At 42.7% G+C, this 18,222-nt stretch overlaps 1 protein-coding gene across 4 annotated transcripts; it reads left to right on the top strand.

Annotated features, from left to right (window-relative positions):
* Positions 1-294: 294 nt before the first annotated feature.
* On the top strand, positions 295-16,305 carry kdm4aa (lysine (K)-specific demethylase 4A, genome duplicate a). Of its 4 annotated transcripts, none has more exons than XM_061778787.1 (22): positions 295-423; positions 1,416-1,583; positions 1,646-1,821; positions 2,341-2,455; positions 2,522-2,715; positions 3,365-3,414; positions 3,492-3,595; positions 3,699-3,836; positions 4,386-4,588; positions 4,651-4,784; positions 5,600-5,979; positions 6,555-6,639; positions 6,733-6,917; positions 8,056-8,260; positions 8,346-8,422; positions 10,184-10,239; positions 10,322-10,430; positions 10,671-10,859; positions 11,844-12,014; positions 12,107-12,226; positions 13,192-13,284; positions 13,913-16,305. In XM_061778787.1, the coding sequence occupies exons 2-22, from the start codon at positions 1,443-1,445 to the stop codon at positions 14,051-14,053; spliced, it is 3,066 nt and encodes a 1,021-aa protein (XP_061634771.1). In that variant the 5' UTR covers positions 295-423; positions 1,416-1,442; the 3' UTR covers positions 14,054-16,305. The 4 variants fall into 4 exon arrangements, with proteins under 4 accessions (XP_061634771.1, XP_061634770.1, XP_061634772.1 ...); XM_061778786.1 differs by having other exon boundaries at positions 6,552-6,639; XM_061778788.1 differs by lacking the exon at positions 12,107-12,226 and having other exon boundaries at positions 6,552-6,639.
* The last annotated feature ends 1,917 nt before the right edge of the window (positions 16,306-18,222 follow it).

Below are 18,222 nucleotides of genomic sequence, written 5' to 3'. Positions count from 1 at the left end.
CGAAATAGACTCGTGACTTTCAGAATGGGAAACAACCCATGTAAAACCAAGGTGGCATACTGTATAAGAATAGCGAAATTATATATATTTTTAATTATTATTATTTATTTTTTTTACAAGCATTTATACCATTATTGATCAAGTTATATGAAAATGACACATAACATGTAGTTTCATTTGTCATATTAATTTAGTGAACGTAAAACTCACTCAACTTAAATCACATATTGGGACCTTTTCATTGTTAGTGAGAACCGCAAGCCCCGCCCCCTGACCTCATGTCAACAAACGCAGACTGCGCATGCGTGCGTCACCGCCGTTATGGACGACTGTCGTCTTTTCTCCGTGAACTTCACGTTTCTCTTTCTACTCCGCTAACTCGCGGCTTACGAGGGTTAACAACACGTCCGCGTTGCTTCGCACGTAAGTGAATTTTGGATCTTTCGCGTTAAGTTTGCGCGCGGAAAAGTGTGAGCAAAAGCTAGTTTTGTGGCGAAGAGAGGCGGCGAGCAACAAGCTGTGTTTGCTAGTTGAGCTAACGTGCTAAGCGAGGGCAGCTGTCAGTTTTTAGTGCGCTCACACCGCATCTCATCGCCTTTAAACGTTCAACTTTTCACACACCTACACGTGTTTATTGCACATTTTGTATTCCTGAAAGTCGTGTTCGCTCTCTTGACTTCTGAGTTGACTTTAACCTCACAAGGCGAAACGGGCTGTCCAAAGTGTTAGCATATTTAGCTAGTAAATATTTTTCCGAGGAGCTTGGCTGTCATTGGGTCACAGCCGGTGGCAGACACGCCCTTCGGCCAATCCCCGGTCTGCGCGTGTTTAATTGGCCGGCTCGAGTAGGCGGGCTCGTTTGCGATTGGACGGTTCGGTAGTGTTTAAACAGCGCATTAGCCACACCACGTTAACGTTTGTTATGCTCTTTATCAGCGGTACTTGGAGCCTTTAGAGTTCTTCCGTCGCCTAGTTGACCTTCTAGGATCTTCTCTCCATACTACTCATCAATGCGTTGGGGAAAAAAGCAAAAGAATTGGCTCTGAAACAGTCATTCTCAACAAATGGGTCAAGAAGGGAAACTTGACTGGGGATCCTTGGTTTACGACGGTACCGACATACGACGTTTTAACTTCTTCCCCCCCCCCCCCCCCCCCCCATTACAGATCTTTAAAAAAGTAGATATGTTTACATGAAAACACAAAGTCCGACTGAAAAGAAGCAAGGGGAAGAATACATCAATTTTCTGAGCTGTTTACAAGAAAATATATACATAAAAAAATAAATACGTCTAAAATGTTTCTTGCATGTCGAAGCAAAAAAACAACAACAACAACATCCGAATGATGGCTCATGTCGGGAAAAACTCGTAAGCGGGGATCACTCGTATCTCAAGGCGCCACTGTATTTTCCAGCCCCGTAGCAGAAAGCAGACGTCCGCGATGAGCGCCAACTCGGCCGCCCCGAGCGCTGCGGCCTGCGGCATCATGACGTTCACGCCCTCGGCGGAGGAGTTCCGAGACTTCCGCCGCTACGTGGCCTTCATGGAGTCTCAGGGAGCGCACCGGGCCGGAATGGCCAAGGTACGTCCGGCCGCTTTGCGACCTCGCCGGCCGAACGTCCCGCTGACTTGTTCCCGGTGCAGGTGATCCCGCCCAAAGGCTGGAGGCCGCGGAAGACGTACGACGACACGGACGAGCTGGTCATTCCCGCTCCCATCCAGCAGGTGGTGACGGGCCAGTCGGGCCTCTTCACGCAGTACAACATCCAGAAGAAGCCCATGACCGTTCAAGAGTTCCGCAAGACCTCCAACATGGACAAGTAACCTTCACATGCAATCAGCTCGAGTAGCAGAAGCCTTTATTACGTGAATATTATAAGCAGTGATTATAATCTGCAATGTTGTATGTAACAGAAAAAACTATTCATGTATTAATAAATAGAATACTGCAGTATTTGAAATTAATGTATGTATACAAAGGTTTTTGTGAACATCAGCAATAATAGTCAGTAGCATTTTTATGAAGCAAAGTTACTATACATGTATCAATATAGTCTATATATAAGCATTATATAAGAATGTACAGAAGTAAATGTGAAGGGCAGCGGTTATAGTCAGCAGCATTATAAGTAGCAGAAAATGATAGAGGTATCAATAGATAGTGTAAACATAAGCGGTATATTGCAGATGTACTTCTACTATGCTATCCTGTATATGCTAATGTAAACAAATAGCAGCAAGAATAGTCAGCGGCATTGTCTGTGATAGCGACAATACTAAGCCATATTACACATGGATATACATTATGCAAAGGTTTTCTTTTATTTCTACCTTTCCAGGTTCTGCCATCCGCGCTACGTGGACTTTAACGAGCTGGAGCGGAAGTTCTGGAAAAATCTGACGTTCAACCCTCCGCTCTACGGAGCTGATGTCAGCGGGAGCCTGTACGACCCGGTAAGTAGCCGGGGCCCGGACCGCGCCGCGGCTCACGGTCTTGCTCACCCATTTGTTCGTCCACAGGACGTGTGCGAGTGGAACATCGGCCGCCTGGACACCATCTTGGACACAGTGGAGCACGAGAGCGGCGTGAAGATTAAAGGAGTCAACACGCCTTATCTTTATTTTGGCATGTGGAAGGCCGCCTTTGCCTGGCACACAGAGGACATGGACCTATACAGCATCAATTACTTGCACTTTGGAGAGCCCAAGTCCTGGTACGTGGGCAAAACCCCCACCCGCCCTCGCTAGCTTCCGCTGAAATTTTGGGACAGCTCAGCCGCTGAAGCAAAATGAAATTTGATAGACGTGCCTATCATAAGTAGACCTACAAAAAAGTCTCAAGAAAAGACACAAAATCTGCCATTTTGGTTCAAAGCAGCCCTTTTAGGGTCATGTTGGCAATTTCCGGGCATCCTTCAAAGACGAACTCAGAATTTGCTGAAAATTCAGCTCCCTAAGCTAGTCTGACTTAGCAATCATGTCTATCATGAGTATCCTCACAAAAATGTTTGCAGAAACTATGTCCGAAAAGACACAGGAAGTCTGCCATTTTGGTTCAGTTTAGGGTCAAAGTTTGCAATTTCCAGGTGTGCCTTTTAAATATGAATGTAAGGAATTTTGGAAAATGCAGCCCTCAGAACCACTTTAATTTAGTAACATGAAATTTGGTATGCATTTCTATCATGAGCAAAAACAACAGAAGAACGCTTCCATTGTGGTGTCAAGTTGACAATTTATCCTCCCATTGCACGCATTTCCAGTGGTCCTTCAAAGACAAACTCTTTGAGATTTTGTCCACTTGCTAGAAAATTTGAACAGCGTAGACTATGTTTAATTCACATCTGTTGTTTATGTTCTACCCAGGTATGCTGTTCCGCCCGAACATGGGAGGAGATTGGAACGTCTTGCCAAGGGTATACGTGCTTTCTGATTATCTTGTTCAACTTGTGTGGCAAAGAGGACGGTGTTACCGTGACGTGTTTGCGCGTAGGTTTCTTTCCCGGCAACGCTCAGAGCTGCGAGGCCTTCCTGCGCCACAAGATGACCTTGATCTCACCGTCCATCCTCAAGAAGTACGGCATTCCCTTCGAAAAGGTGACTTTGAGTCAAGCTGCATCATGAAACCGATACGCGGAACTCCCTTCAGTACGTTCTGTGCTCGGCTTGTGTTGAATGACACTCGGCGTGAATCGTGCAGGTGACGCAGGAAGCGGGCCAGTTCGTCGTGACCTTCCCGTACAGCTACCACGCCGGATTCAACCACGGCTTTAACTGCGCCGAGTCCACCAATTTTGCCACGGAGCGGTGGATCGACTACGGCAAACGAGCCACGCTGGTATGCCAGCTTTCACGCAGTGTCAGGTGTTAGTCCCCAAAACGGGCGCTACCCTGTCTCGATTGTAGCTCTAATTCTGCTTGCGAAGGCGGAATATTACCGGGTTAGCTTGGGCTCCCCCGTTCTGTGTAGTTCCCTTTATATAGAACAGCAACACTAAATAAGAGCAGAAAAATGCCATTTATTTTATTTAAAAAATTGCAAATGTCATTTTATTAATTTTGAGTTTTGTGATTGTTTATAATTTGTTTTTAATTAAAACATTTACATTCAAATTAATGACTTTTTGGTTGTTTTTATGAAATTATTCAATAAAATGTTATTGATAGTTTTTAAAAAAAAATTAATTATAATTTTTTGTCTTGATTCATTTAACATAATTTTCTTTAATTGCTGAAAATTAAAATGTTGTGAAGTGTGCTTTTTAAAATTGTATTTGATATTGCGTTGATGCAATAAAACCACAATCGATTCGAAGATTTGAAACACTGTAGCGCTGACTAAAGTGTTCTCCTCGTCTTCCTGTCTAACTGCGCTCGCACTTGTCAGTGCTCGTGCCGCCAGGACATGGTGAAGATCTCCATGGATGTGTTCGTGCGTAAGTACCAGCCGGAGCGCTACAAGCTGTGGAAGGCCGGCAAGGACAACGCGCCCATCGACCACTCCAAGCCCACGCCCGAAGCCGCCCTCTTCCAGAAGGAGAGCGGCCCGCCCGCTGACAACGCCGATTGCGACCGCCCCCCCGCCGGCGGGTAAGCGAGTTGGTCGACGGGCGGCGTGCGCCGACATGTTGACTGACGTCTCTGCGTTTCAGCCCTAAAGCTCAGACGGCCGCCAAGCGACCGCTCGACGCCTCCGAGGACACCGAGGCCGAGTTGGCCGAAGAGGAGGCGGAGCCAAAGAAGGCCAAGATGGAGTCTCCCGCCCGAGTCGAGGCAGACACGCATGGTAACACGCACCAGAGCTTTCAGGAAATGCTTCTTTTGGAATCAGTGTGGAAAAAAAGTGAGATAAAGAAGATATAATTGTTTTTTTTTAAGTAAAGAACAAAAAAAAGATAATACATTTTAGATTTTATTACAATTTAGAAAATAATTGGCATTTAAGAAAAATGTAATACATTATTTTTACTTGTTTTAATTTACATTTATTTTTAGTTTCATTATTATTTATTTATTATTATTTAAAAATAATACAAAGTATTACTCTTAAGAATGTGATATTTTTAAAATGTAATATACTTTCATTTCTTATAAATTAATATTTCTGAATTACATTTAATTTATATTAAGACAATTTCAATGAATTAAATGGCAAGATTTTGAAAAGAAATAAGATTGTTTTAAATAAATTTAACACATTTTTCAAAAAGATTAATACACAGTAACAATAAAGCACCTTCATCTGAAAAGTGTTGCAAAAATGTATTTGAATTAGTTTTCAAATTTTTAATTGTATTTACTTTATTTTGTTAATTTATTTTGTTTTTAAAATGTTATTTACACTTTTCTAAAAAAAAAAAAAAAAATGCAAAATTTGTGACTTATTTTTTTTTAGAAAATGGAATTAGATTTTAATTATTTTTTTAGCTTTACAAAAGAAAATTGAGTTTTAATTACATTTTTAACACAACGGTGACACACAAGCACTTTCAGGAAATATTTCCCTTGGAAAGGTTTAACAAAAAGCCAAAGAAAAACTTTTAATGCTTGCTGGACTAAGCTTTTTTAATTAATTAATTAATGTATTTATTTTTTCTGTAGATCAGACAGTCAAATTGGAGATTGAGTCTCAGGAAGAAAAAGAAGACCAAGAGGAAGAAAAGCCTGGCAGCCAGGAAATTTTATCAAGAGCAGAGGAGGAGGAGGCAGAGCCTCCGGCGAACCACACGCCCGAGCCCCCAGAAGGCCAGGTGGCGGCGCCGTGCTCGGCGGAGGCGGGCGGCGACAGGGAGGAGCCCAAGCTGGACGGCGTGTCTCCACAGAAGGTCTTCCAGAGGACGCTGAGCCCCGCCGACGTCCTGCACGTGCACAGTTACGCCAAAGGAGACTACGCCGAGGAAGAGGCCGCGCCCAGAGACGAACGTAAGGAGGAAGACGGCAGCGGGGGCGACCGCGACGACGACGACGCATACGTCAACAAAGTGAGTCTTGACCAATCTTTCATTACCCTTCAGGGATCTCGTTTAGTGTGCGTCTGAGACGCACAAAAATGAGCAAGGACACGTGAAGCATCCGTTGACGCGTGGTTTAAGACCCGCTCTACGTATGTATATGTATGTATACATGGTGAAGAGTCTTCACGCACAGCCAACGAAAAGTATACGCAGTACACGCAAACTTGTTTTTCTGCGTGAACCGTCCCAACACAGAATGCAGGGTTTGAGTTAACGTGCAAAATTCCGTCTCTCCGAGGTCGTATCAGAGGTGGGATGCTACCTGTGCGACTTCTGGAAAGCCACGAACGGGGTGCGACACGCTTTTCTCCCGCCCAGTTCTGTTGAAAGCACAATTGCTCACAGCTGCCCAGAAAGCGGGTAGAAAGGGGCACGGCATCCCGCAATCAGATGAGATGACATCGGCGCCAGCCTGTGGTGTGAACTGTAAAATAGACATTTTCAACACAGCGACATGGAGGGGGAAAAAAGTCGACTTTTTTAGGGGCTGTCAAAGGGGCGTAAGGTGCCAGTCGTGTGACAGTACTGCTTGTGTCCAGCAGGGGCCAGAAGAGGCCACCAAGCAGAGTGATCTGGGTCAGCTGCCGGGACACCACCCGCTCATCAAGGACATCCTCAGCGATGAAGGTGCGCCTGCGGAGGGACCGCAGACATTTTGTGTGGAGGTTCCATTCCTCTTACCTCAAACTGTGTGTGTGTGTGTGTGTGTGTGTGTTTCAGAGGCTCCAGAGGAGGCGTCCCCCGTGAAGGAGGCGGGTCCGGAGGGAGAAGGCTGGGCCAAACCTCTGGCCCACCTTTGGCAGAGCCGACCGCCCAACATGAAGAGGGAGCGCGAGTACAACCAGAGGGCGGGCGCCAAGCCGCCGTACTGCTCCATATGCTCGCTGTTTGTCGCCTACCGGCAGGTACGCCTCTGCTTCATCTTCATCCTCATCCTCGTCCTCATCCCGCGCAGACAGATGCCGCTTTCATGTCGATGTGACACACGTGCGCACCGAGCTAGTCCTGATTAAAATTTGACAGGGATAAAGTCACTTTTTTTGTGTTTGTCAAATTATTTTTGATGTTTCTGTGAAAAAGAAAAAAAACAAGAATTTTGTGGGGTTATTTGGAAATAAAAAGAATGAAGTAGTATTTCCTTTCAGACATGAAAAACTCATAACATTGTCATATCTAAAAAAAAAAAAGAAACAAGTAAATTTTTATTAAAAAAAAAAAATGTGTTCAGATAAGAAGTCAAATTTCAAAGTCAATTTTTCTCAATAAGTGTGTATATATATATATATATATATATATGACAATTTCAAGATAAAAAGCAAAAAGAAAACATTTTTTGATGAACAAATTTTTCGAGATCAAAAGTCAGATTTCTTTTTTTTAGGTGAAAAACTAGTATTTGCATGATAAAAAGTTGGACCTTTAAAATTAAAAAAGTATACTGTTTTAGATAAAATCTAGAATAATAGGAAAATGTCGTATTTTCTTTCAAGACTGATGTAGTATTTAAAAGAAAAAAAGAAAGAAAACATGGAAAAAAATAATATAAGATTTTAGCGCAAAAGTCAAATGTGTTTGAAGATAACATTTTCGAGAGATTTTTCAAGATAAAAATTTTGATAAAAAAAAAAAAAGACAACTTTGAATCTTACAAGAATAGTTTTTTTTTCCCAAGAAAGAAATCTTTCAAGAATAAAGTCGCGTTTTTTTAGATTTTCATTCTCAAGATAAAAACTATTCATGTTAGGCAAGTAATGATATTTGGAGAATAAAGTCGTATTTTATTTCTGGATTAAGAAAAAAAATAAAAATAAAATCACAATATGACCAGAAATAATCTTGTAATTTTACAAGACTAAAATTGTGTTTCTTTAAGAAATACATTTTTATTATTTTTTTTATTTTTATTTTTTTAGAAAAACAGTCTTCATATGATAATTAAGTCCATTGTATTTTGGGTTTTTTTTTTTTTTGAGGCAAAAATTTGTAATTTTCTTCCTCTTCATGTCCATCGCACACGTAGCTGTGATGTTGTCCCGTTTGCAGACGGAGGGCGCCAGCGGCGCCAACGCTCCCGTGGTGGTGGCGGGCGGGCGCATGCGCACCAAGCCGCTGATCCCGGAGACGTGCTTCGCCACCACCACCGAGGAAGACTCTGAGCGCCGGGAGCCGCCGGCGACGCCCCGCCTGGAGGAGGACGGGACCAGCCTCCTGGTCAGCTGCTCACAGTGCAGCGTCCGCGTTCACGCCAGTCGGTTACCCCGCCTCCGCCTTTCTGTGATGCCGCCGTTCCCGACCGCCGCTCGCTCACCTCTTTTTCATTTTGTCCCTTCCAGGCTGTTACGGCGTCGATCCCGCCAGCGTCAAGAAGGAGTGGAAGTGCGCCCGCTGCAAAGCCAACGCCTTGACGGAGGTTAGACCGGCCACCGCCGTCCAGTTGCGTTAAACGCGATAAGAACTGATCGCGGAAGTCGGAACATTTCAGACCTGGAGGAAAAGTACATTGAAACACTGCCTTTTTAAAAAAAAATATTTTTTTTTTTTTTTTTTTACATAAAAAGTCATATTTCTTCTAAATAAAACAAATTGTCAATTGATGAGAATAGTGCTATATTTTTGAGAAGTCTTATTTTTTTTAGGTAAAAGTTTTTATATTTTCAAGAAAAACGTCCCAATCTTACGAGACCAAATTTGTTTTATTATAGATTACGAGAGTAAAGTGTTATTTGTTCAATGTAATATTTTTTTTAGATAGTTGGATTTTTCGACAGGCAGGATTTCTCAACCAAGTGATAATCTGACAATGAAATATTTTTCCCTTTTTTTTTTGAATGTTGTGTATTTTTAATAAAAAATTGCAATATTACAAAAATAAAATATGTTGAAGAACAAAAATCCCATTATTATGGTAAGAGTCAAATTTTTCAAGAAATGAAAACTGAAAATGGTCATTTTCCAGATTAATGCACAACTTTCTCAATGTAAAAAGTTGTGTATATTTAAGAAAGTCGCAAAAAAAAGTCCTAATAGTCATTCACGTTTTTTAAGAGATAAAAATGCACTTTTCCCAAAAATTATTTTGAACATTTTTTTTTTTTTAAATTAAAGAGTTTCACAATCCCTCGAGACCAAATTCGTCTCAGTTTTACATTCCTAATGAAATGACTAATTCCTAATCACAAGATGGCGCAATGTGTAATGACTTAAATGACTTGTTCATTGACTGTATATACTTGTGTACCGTATACTGAGTGTCTTCAAAAGTAGCCTCTAGCGTTTTAGACAAAAGGTGAAACAATGACCTCTCGGGCGCATTCAAGGATTGGCCACTGACATATGTTGAAAGTTCAGTCAGGTCAAACCGAGACTGCTTGAGACAGAAATAATGGGTGCTAACTTACTGTCCTGTAATTAAATGACTTTATTGCAATGACATTACTTTAACAAATACCGTTAATGACATGCCAGCTGTGTCCCGGCTATATGCACTGGTGGTTTTCCACGCTGCGTTGCTTGAACTCAGCATACTCCTCCTCGTTGACATTCTTCAGGTGCCTGATCAAATTTGTTGTGTTGAAGCATTTCGATGATGTTCCCCCACGAGGTACTTCAGTTTTGCACAGACTGCAAATGACTGAGGTGTTGTCTCTCCGAGACGCCGCCGACATGTTTTTTTTATTGGCCGTCAGATATTTGCAGTACTCACAAGACACGTGTCAAGGCTCAAAATAAGCTAGCATTTGGATTCATGCACGATGGCAATGCGGAGTGAATGTCTTTTGCGAAGCCGATCATTTATGACATTAAAGCCGATAAGCGTAAAATGCGAATTATTGGCCGATGCCCATCAAGCCGATCAGATCGATGTAAAGTCTACTTTTTTATTACATCTTATTTTTCTTGCATCATATTTTTTAAATAATGTTGCAAGAATAACCATATTTTTTCAAGCGGTAAAGGCCCTAAAACCACAGAAGACATTTTTTTTTCTGAGAAAGGTCCAGCATGCGGACACACCTCCCGCAAACAAAAACCTTGACGATGTTACTTTTTTTATAAATTCTTTTTGCTACTTGTCGCTACTACTTAACTGACATAAACATTTTTTACGTAGATGTATATGAGTGATAGCTAGCCTGATGTATTTGGTGAAATGGTTGTATGTGTATTTCAGAACTGCTGCTTGTGCTGTCTGCGGGGCGGCGCGTTGCAGAAGGCCAACAACAACAAGTAGGCTTTGTCGCTGGTCGTCAGCTCGAATGTGGGCGCGGCGGCGTCACACGCGGACTAACGTGTGCGCTCGCTTCGGCAGGTGGGTGCACGTGCTGTGCGCCGTGGCCGTGCTGGAGGCTCGCTTCGTTAACGTCACGGAGAGAAGTCCCGTGGATCTGAGCGGCATCCCTCTGCAGAGATTCAAACTGGTGAGCTTGGGAACCCCCCCCCCCCCCCCCCAAAAAAAAATACTATTTTGTGGTCCTTCCAGTTGCGAATAAAGAACATGCAGGGGAAACACTTTGAAGCTTAATTTACTTGCTCAATATACTTGCATATCAAATCCAAGAAGCAAGAATAATCACATTTGTGCAGCGTCTTTACCATTATTGATGAAATGGTATGAAAATGGCCCATATATCCGTTCGTAATGAATGATGCATTTGCAGAAGTGTTACTACTGCAAGAAGCGTTTGAAGAAGGCGTCCGGCTGCTGCGTGCAGTGCTCGCACGGGCGCTGCCCCACCGCCTACCACCCGACGTGCGCGCAGGCCGCCGGCGTGCTCATGCAGCCCGACGAGTGGCCCTTCGTGGTGCACGTCACCTGCTGTCGACACAAAGGACCCGCGCAGATCGAGGTGAGCGCTGCCGCGCGTATTACCGAATGAAGGGGGGATTTGAAAAATGAAGTTGGACATTTGCGAGGAAAAAAAAAATCTTCTTAAAAGAATAGAGCTCTCAGTATTATGAGGATAAAGTCAGGAAGAGAATACATTTTTGGGATTAAAAACTCTTTAGTATCGGTAGTACGCTTTAGTATCAAAGTAGTTTTTTATTTTTTTTTTACCAAAACGATTATTTTTGAGTTGTTATATGGGAATAAAGTAGTTTCTATTCTAGAAAAAAAATTGTACATTCGTGGGGGAAAAAATTCTCATCTTAAAATCAAAAGTTGTTCATGTTTTGAAAACTGTCTTATTTTTCCAGAAAAGGTTCTAAATCTTATGAGTATTAAGTGAGATGTTTTCTGAATTTGAAAAATTTTGTTTTAAATAATGTTGTAATATGAGAAAAAAATATTGGTTTTTTTTGTGGGGCAATTTTTTTTCCAGATAAAATGAGAACATTACAAGAATAAAGTTGAAAATAGTTGTATTTTTTGGGGGGGAAAAGTTAGTTTTTGGGACAAATTGTTTCCTGGATAAAAACAAATAAATAAAGTCATATTTTGAATAGTATTATTTTTCAAAATAGTTGTATTTTTTCCTCGCTAAAACTCTGAATCTTACTGGAATTCATTATTTCTTTAAAGTTGCCGTATTTGTTCCAGGTAAAAAGTTGTGTATTTTCGACAACCCCAATTCCAATGAAGTTGGGACGTTGCGTTAAAGAGAAATAAAAACAGAATACAACGATTTGCAAATCATTATTAATCATGTGAATGATGTCAAGAAGAAAAAGTTGCCTATGTTCTAGAATGTCTTTTTTCCCCCCCCAGACAAATAAGTCTGAATATTACAAAATTGAAGCCCCTGTTATTTCTTTCAACAGTGAAGTCTTATATATTTTCAAGCAAGTATTGGCTGATGTGTTGAAACGCAGTCATTGTATGGATGTGTCAGCGCAACAAGGCGGCCATGCAGGACCTGACGGTGGGCCAGAAGGTGATCTGCAAGCACAAGAACGGCCGCTACTACCAGTGCGACGTGGTGCAGCTCTCCAAGGAAACCTTCTACGAGGTCAACTTCGACGACGGCTCCTTCAGCGACAACCTCTTCCCCGAGGACATCGTGGTGGGTCTTCCTTTTTCACCGGTGTCGCACGCACGACGGTGCGGGAAAAGCGTCAAACCGCGTTCGTTCGCGTGTGCCGTCTGACCCGCCAGAGCCGAGATTGCGCCCAGCTGGGCCCGCCCCCGCAGGGTGAAGTGGTGCAGGTGCGCTGGACGGACGGCCTGGTGTACGGCGCCAAGTTTGTGGCGTCGCGCGTCGTCCAAATGTACCTGGTAGGAACGCACTCGTCTTTCCGCCTTCTTGATTGGCACCTTACGAACGAGCCGCTCACAACTAACGTGGGCTAACTCCCTTTTGGTTATGTTCCTCGGATTTTTTTTGCCATAAACGTAATCGCAACTCAAAACACGCCAATCATCTTTCCCCATTGAAATAAAAGGAAAGCCCTTAATCCATTCCAGCCTCGCAAAAAAATGTAGTTTAATTTTTAACCAAGAAGATAGCACTCTACAATATTGTGCTTTTATCAAAACTGAGTAATAATGTTAAGAATTAAAGTCCCGCAAAAACTGGCTTGTAAATTTGGGTATTGTTCGCTAGCTGGACAAAATTTGAATGAAGAAAAAAAATGGCAAAGTAAGTGAAATCCGGCTTCGGAATGATCGAGAACTGAGACGTTGTTTTAGCTTGCAGACACTGCGGGAGTGTCGCCGAATGCTCTGAAAGCCCCGCCTCCCCGGATTTTTTAGCATTCCCAGCGACACACTCACTGAGAGCTGCAGAGAAACATTTTGTTTCCAGATAAGGTCAATTTGTTGCGAGCAGAAGGGCTGGATCGTGGCGGCAAACCGAACTTACTTGACAACAAGCAGCCGTTTGGCGTTCTTTATGAACGAACAAATATTTGGGACGATCATTTGTTGTCTTTCAAACAACCGCACAACTTTGCCATCGGAATCTCCCCGAGCTTAATGCTAACACGCAATGCAAAAGGGGTGAAACAGGCTAACGAAACTTGCGCTAGTTAGGCAACAAATATTTGAGCACAAACGTAAAACACGCAAACTCCACACCAGGATTTGAACCCCGGTCCTCAGAACTGTGAGGCAGATGTGCTAACCAGTCGGTCATATACGTGCGCGTGTGTAATGAATTCATCATTTCTGCACTTTGCGTAAACCCGACCGAAACGGAGTTATCCCGCTGGAAGGTCAACCACGTGCGTGCGTGCGTGCAGGTGGAGTTTGAGGACGGCTCGCAGCTGACGACCAAGCGAGACGACGTCTACTCGCTGGACGAGGAGCTGCCCAAGAGGGTCAAGTCCAGACTGGTGAGTCGCCAACAGCAACACCAACATTCCTCCAGATGGCGCCGAAGGGATACTTTTACTGCTTTGGCCTGAGCGCAAAAACAGCATCTCGTCAGTGAGTGGGGAGAGGTTCCAAAAGAATGCCGAACCGCGAATATGCGCCGGTTGCCGGTTTCGATTTACACGGACGGGATGGCAGCAAGATTCCGATTCCGTTTCAGAGGGGCGGCACGTTTTCGAGGGAAGTTAAGATGGGGTGAAATTCGAGACGCATTTCATGGCCATGAGTTGAAAACATCACCGCCATCATTTCTGGGTTCTCATATTCCTTTTGTGGAGAGTTTGTGCACGGTGACCTTAAGTGAAATATTTCAAGCCTTTGTTTGTTTCAAATTTGATAATTCTAGACAAAAAATAAACAAATCCAGTATTTGACCAAATTTGAATATTTCATGTGACCAACAAAAAAGGAGCTTAAACACTGAAATGTTGGCCTTCTGACAAGTGTGTGAAAGTCATAATGAGAATAATTTTGATCACAAGACACAAAGTCATGGGCGGGCGAATACTTTGCGGCTTGCGTTGATATATGAACGAGGGCTTCCTGTAATGTGATTTTATCGCTAATGTCCACGTGGTCTGCGCGCAGTCCAAAGCGTCGGACATGCGCTTCGACGGCATCTTCGAGGGCAAGGAGATCATCCGCGAGTCCAAGAGGCAACGGGTCATCAACTCGCGTTACCGTGGCGACTACATCGAACCGGTCATCTACAGAGCCATCATGGAGTAGCCCAGCAGGAGGGCGACCGCTCCCGCCGTCAGGACCACTCTGGACTTTTGGATTTTTATTATTATTGTTGACTTTTTATATTCTTCCCTAACAGAGATAAGGGCAGTATTTTCATTCCCCCTGCCAGACAGCGACGAGAAGAAAATGAGTGGCAAAGTATTTCATTTCATTTAGCGCACATTTATTTCCGGGAATGTGTCTTCGCGCCGTTCGATGCCTGCGACATCGTAAACCTACGGACTTGGGAACCAATCATTTCATTGTGGCCACGATCTAGACATATGCTTATGTAGCAACTCGGACCTTTGGGTACGCAAATGGAACGCACCTTCGCAAGGAACTGCTATACGGCGATCCGTTCTAGTTCCAGAGAAGGTGTGCTCCATTTGCTGACCCGACCGCCCAGGAATGACAATAAAACAGTTCATGAATCTGTTCCAGCCCCCCAAAAATCCCACCAGCGTTCTACCCAATGACTGCCAGCCGTTTTCAAAGCGGGGTCCCGCGTGTAGCCGGTCGCTTTAGAGCATATCCCTCATAGTCGACGTGACAAGTCGATATTCACCTCCAATCTATATATTCTATCCATCTGTCCACTTTCAACGCCGCTTATCGCGAGCCTATCCCAGCTGACTGCGGGCGGGAGGCGGGATACACCCCGAACCGGTCGCCAGTCAGTCGTAGGGCACATATAGACACGGACAACTGAGTGGGAACTGGACCCGCGCAGCCCGCACCGAAGTCAGGCGAGTGGACCGCTACACCATCAGTGACTCGCTTTATACTTTCTACTCAATCTAAAATGGAAAGCGATGCGGCACTGCCATCTGCAGGGATCTGTTCGTCATTACAATGCTTTACAAGCCTGAATTTCCTAGACCAGCTGGGCGAGACCCTCTTCCACCTCTTCCCACCACTTGCAAATTAGACTTGACGACTGCACGTCAGTGACAATAAACAGTTGATTTCCAGCTGACTAAAATAAAAAGTCCACAGCAGTGAATGAGTTCAGCAAGAAAAATAGCACCGTGTTGTCAAATATGAAAACATAATGACATCGAATGTAAAGAAATAAACTTGTTTTATAAAGTGTAATGTAGCCAAAAGTCACAAACACACACTGTCGTACGTGTGTGTGTTGTGCCTTGAAACGGTGTGGCCTAGAGAGTGCCTCGTTGCGCTCTCTCTCGCTCCCTCCCTCCCGCATGGCAGCTCCAGCAGCAGCCGGGCTTAAGGGCTTACCTAACCAGCGAGAGCTCAGTGGACGCCGGTTTTCATTTTTTCACAGCCTTACTGAGGGCTAATTTACTACAAAAAAATAATCATGGAAATATCAAATCGTAACTTGGGGTACTCAAAAGTAGAGTTACCACTGTATTATTAATTTATGTTTTTTGTGCACTTCATACCTAATCCGTGGCCACAAAATACTAATTTGAAAAACCGCCAAATCAGCATTTTGTGCGCACGTTTTATCTCGATTGTGGCCAGAATTTGAATGATATTTTTCCCACGTCACGTTTGGGCCTTCGTCGACACCAGCTCACATGCGACTGCATTTCGCGTTTTGGGTTGCGCACACTTACACGCACAAAACCCACAAATTAGTATATTCTATGAACCAACATTTTTCTGGGAAAATTGTGATTTAAAAAAAAAAACAAAACAAAACATTTTTAACCAGAACTCGGTGCTTTTCAACACCTTTTATCAGACAAAACCCGTCAATTATGTTTTGCTCATTAGCATGTTAGCTTTGCTGCCTGCCTATTCTCATGGATAAATAAAAAAAAAAAAATATATATATATATATATATATATTGGCTTCAAACAAATATATATAGCGATAATATATAACATTCAACGAAAGCAACTCCGCTGGTAGCGAGGCAATGTAGCACACATGCTAGGCTAAGCTATGCTAATGTAACGCCACGTGTCATTCCGGGGTTTTTTTTTTTCGGAAGGCGCCACAAATGCTATTTTTTCTACCACAGAGAGAAACATTTTTAAAAAGATTTGACTTTTTAATGTCGTCCCACTTTGTAATTTAAGTTCAAAGCGCTTTTAGTGAGGCAGCTTGTGTAGTTTTGGCAGAGCGTAAGAATATTTGCAAATATTTTTTTCGTCTTTTGTAAAAGTTGTTTGTCAGTTTGTGTTTTGTGTGTAAATGTCAAGATGCTCTTCCAGATATTCAAGGGTTTTGTAAAAGTTTTGTTTCAGTAAAAAAAAAAAAAAAAAAAAAAAAAAAATGACTAACCTTCAGACCACTGTCTTTGTTTTTTAAATTGTATTTAAGTGACTAAAAAGTGGATCTTTTCATAAAGTGGCAGTACTCAAATACAGTAAAGCACCAGGTGTGTATTACTGCTAAGGTGCCATTGAAAAAAAAAATAAAGATGAAGTAATTTGTTATTGTTTAGTTTAGATTTTGGTTGTGCAATACTTTTTCTTTCAAATGCTGTTAAAAAAAACAATCGGCTTTACATGGCATGCATTCCAGAATAGGCCACTATTGGAGGAAATTATTTTTTCCCAACCAGATGGAAATATATATGTATATATATAAAAAAACAGAGCCATGTTTGTGAATTTCAGCTTTACAGATGCCCCAGCTATAGAGTGATGGTAATCACAAACACAATTTGAGGTGGAAAAAGGACAACTGGCGCCACGATGACTTGGGATATGGAGTATATTTGCGCGCAGGCCACTATTTGAAGAAGCGCCACTAAAGCGTTTTCTCCTCCAAGTTTGGTTCTTGTTCCCAGGTTCAAAATGCAGCAATAACAGAAACGTCCGCTTTACAGGTGCCACGTCTCTTTTGACGGCTTGGGGTGTGGTGTCCATTTGAGCGGAGGCAACACTCGTTTGTACTTTTAATAACAGGGTTCCGACGCAAGTATGGAATTTGATTTCATCATTTTCCCAAGACTGTTTCAACAGCTCTATTTTGTAAAACAAAACATTATATAGATCTAAAATAATAAAAACATGGCCCGTTTTTTTTTTTTAAGACGCTTGGAAGCGCAGCTACAATGTTTGTGTGAGCGCGCACAGTCTTCTACCACGGTCTTGGTGAATGCTCGATTCTGATTGGCTCAGAAAATTCCATCACTGAATATTGTCAGCTGATAATATACATTACATTATTATCATCAGCTGATGAACGTGTCGAGCAGTTCCTGCCAAAACATTCCATCGTTCCAAATGAATGCGCGCGCACTTAGCCGCTCGGTTACTGGAGCAAAACGTGGCAACCTAACGCTCAGATTTTCTGATTTCATACTTTTGATGACCGCTGAGGAATTGAGTGAAAAAGGAAGTAGCGCAAAGAGTTCACTCCGTAAGATTGAAATCAACAAAATGGCAGATATAAACGCGGAGACAAAACCAGACAAATGTCACCGTTGATGTTTGTGGAGTGAAAACTGCCGTCGGGCGACGAGAGAGAAGAGCTGGCGTCGACCTCACGGAGAAATAAGACAATAAATGTGCGTAGGGTTTCAAAACAAGATTAGGGTTTCAAGAGCATTTTACGGTTTCAAGAGTTTTAAGGTTTCAAAATAGTATTAGGCTATCAAATTGGGGTTTCAAGAGCATTTTAGGCTTTCAAAACAAGATTGGGGTTTCAAATTAGGGTTTAAAAACAGGGTTAGGGTTTCAAAGTACAGTTTCAAAACGGGGTAAGGGATTTCAAAATAGGGTTTACAAACATGGTTACGGTTTCGAAACGGTTAGGAATCACGGCTGTTAAGAGTGCAAATTAAGGTTTCAAAATGGGGTTAGGGTTTTAAAAATGGTACGGATTTCAAAGTAGGGTTTGGAACTAAGGTTTCTAAACGGGATTAGGGTTTAAAATTAGGGTTTCAAGACAGGGTTAAGGTTTCAACACTGGGTTTGGGTTTCAAGTTAGTGTTTTAAAACGGGGATAGGGTTTCAAAACAGGATTAAGATTACAAATTAGGGTTTCAAGAGCGTGTTAAGGGTTCAAGAGAGGTTTGGTCAAATTGTGGTTGCAATCGTCAGCTTTACAGATGCCACGTCCCTTGCAGGGTCAGTGCCACGTCTTCCATGGAAGCACTTCCTTGTTTTCTGAGGCGGAAAATCCGAGCGTTACCTTCTGAGCAGTTTGAGTTTCATTTCAAGAAAAGGGGGGGGGGGGGGGA

The sequence above is a fragment of the Phyllopteryx taeniolatus genome, chromosome 7, assembly GCF_024500385.1.
Source record: "Phyllopteryx taeniolatus isolate TA_2022b chromosome 7, UOR_Ptae_1.2, whole genome shotgun sequence".
In the NCBI taxonomy this organism is placed as follows: domain Eukaryota; kingdom Metazoa; phylum Chordata; class Actinopteri; order Syngnathiformes; family Syngnathidae; genus Phyllopteryx; species Phyllopteryx taeniolatus.
The sequence above is the reverse complement of the archived record's forward strand: the minus strand, read 5'-3'. Positions and strand labels throughout refer to the sequence as shown.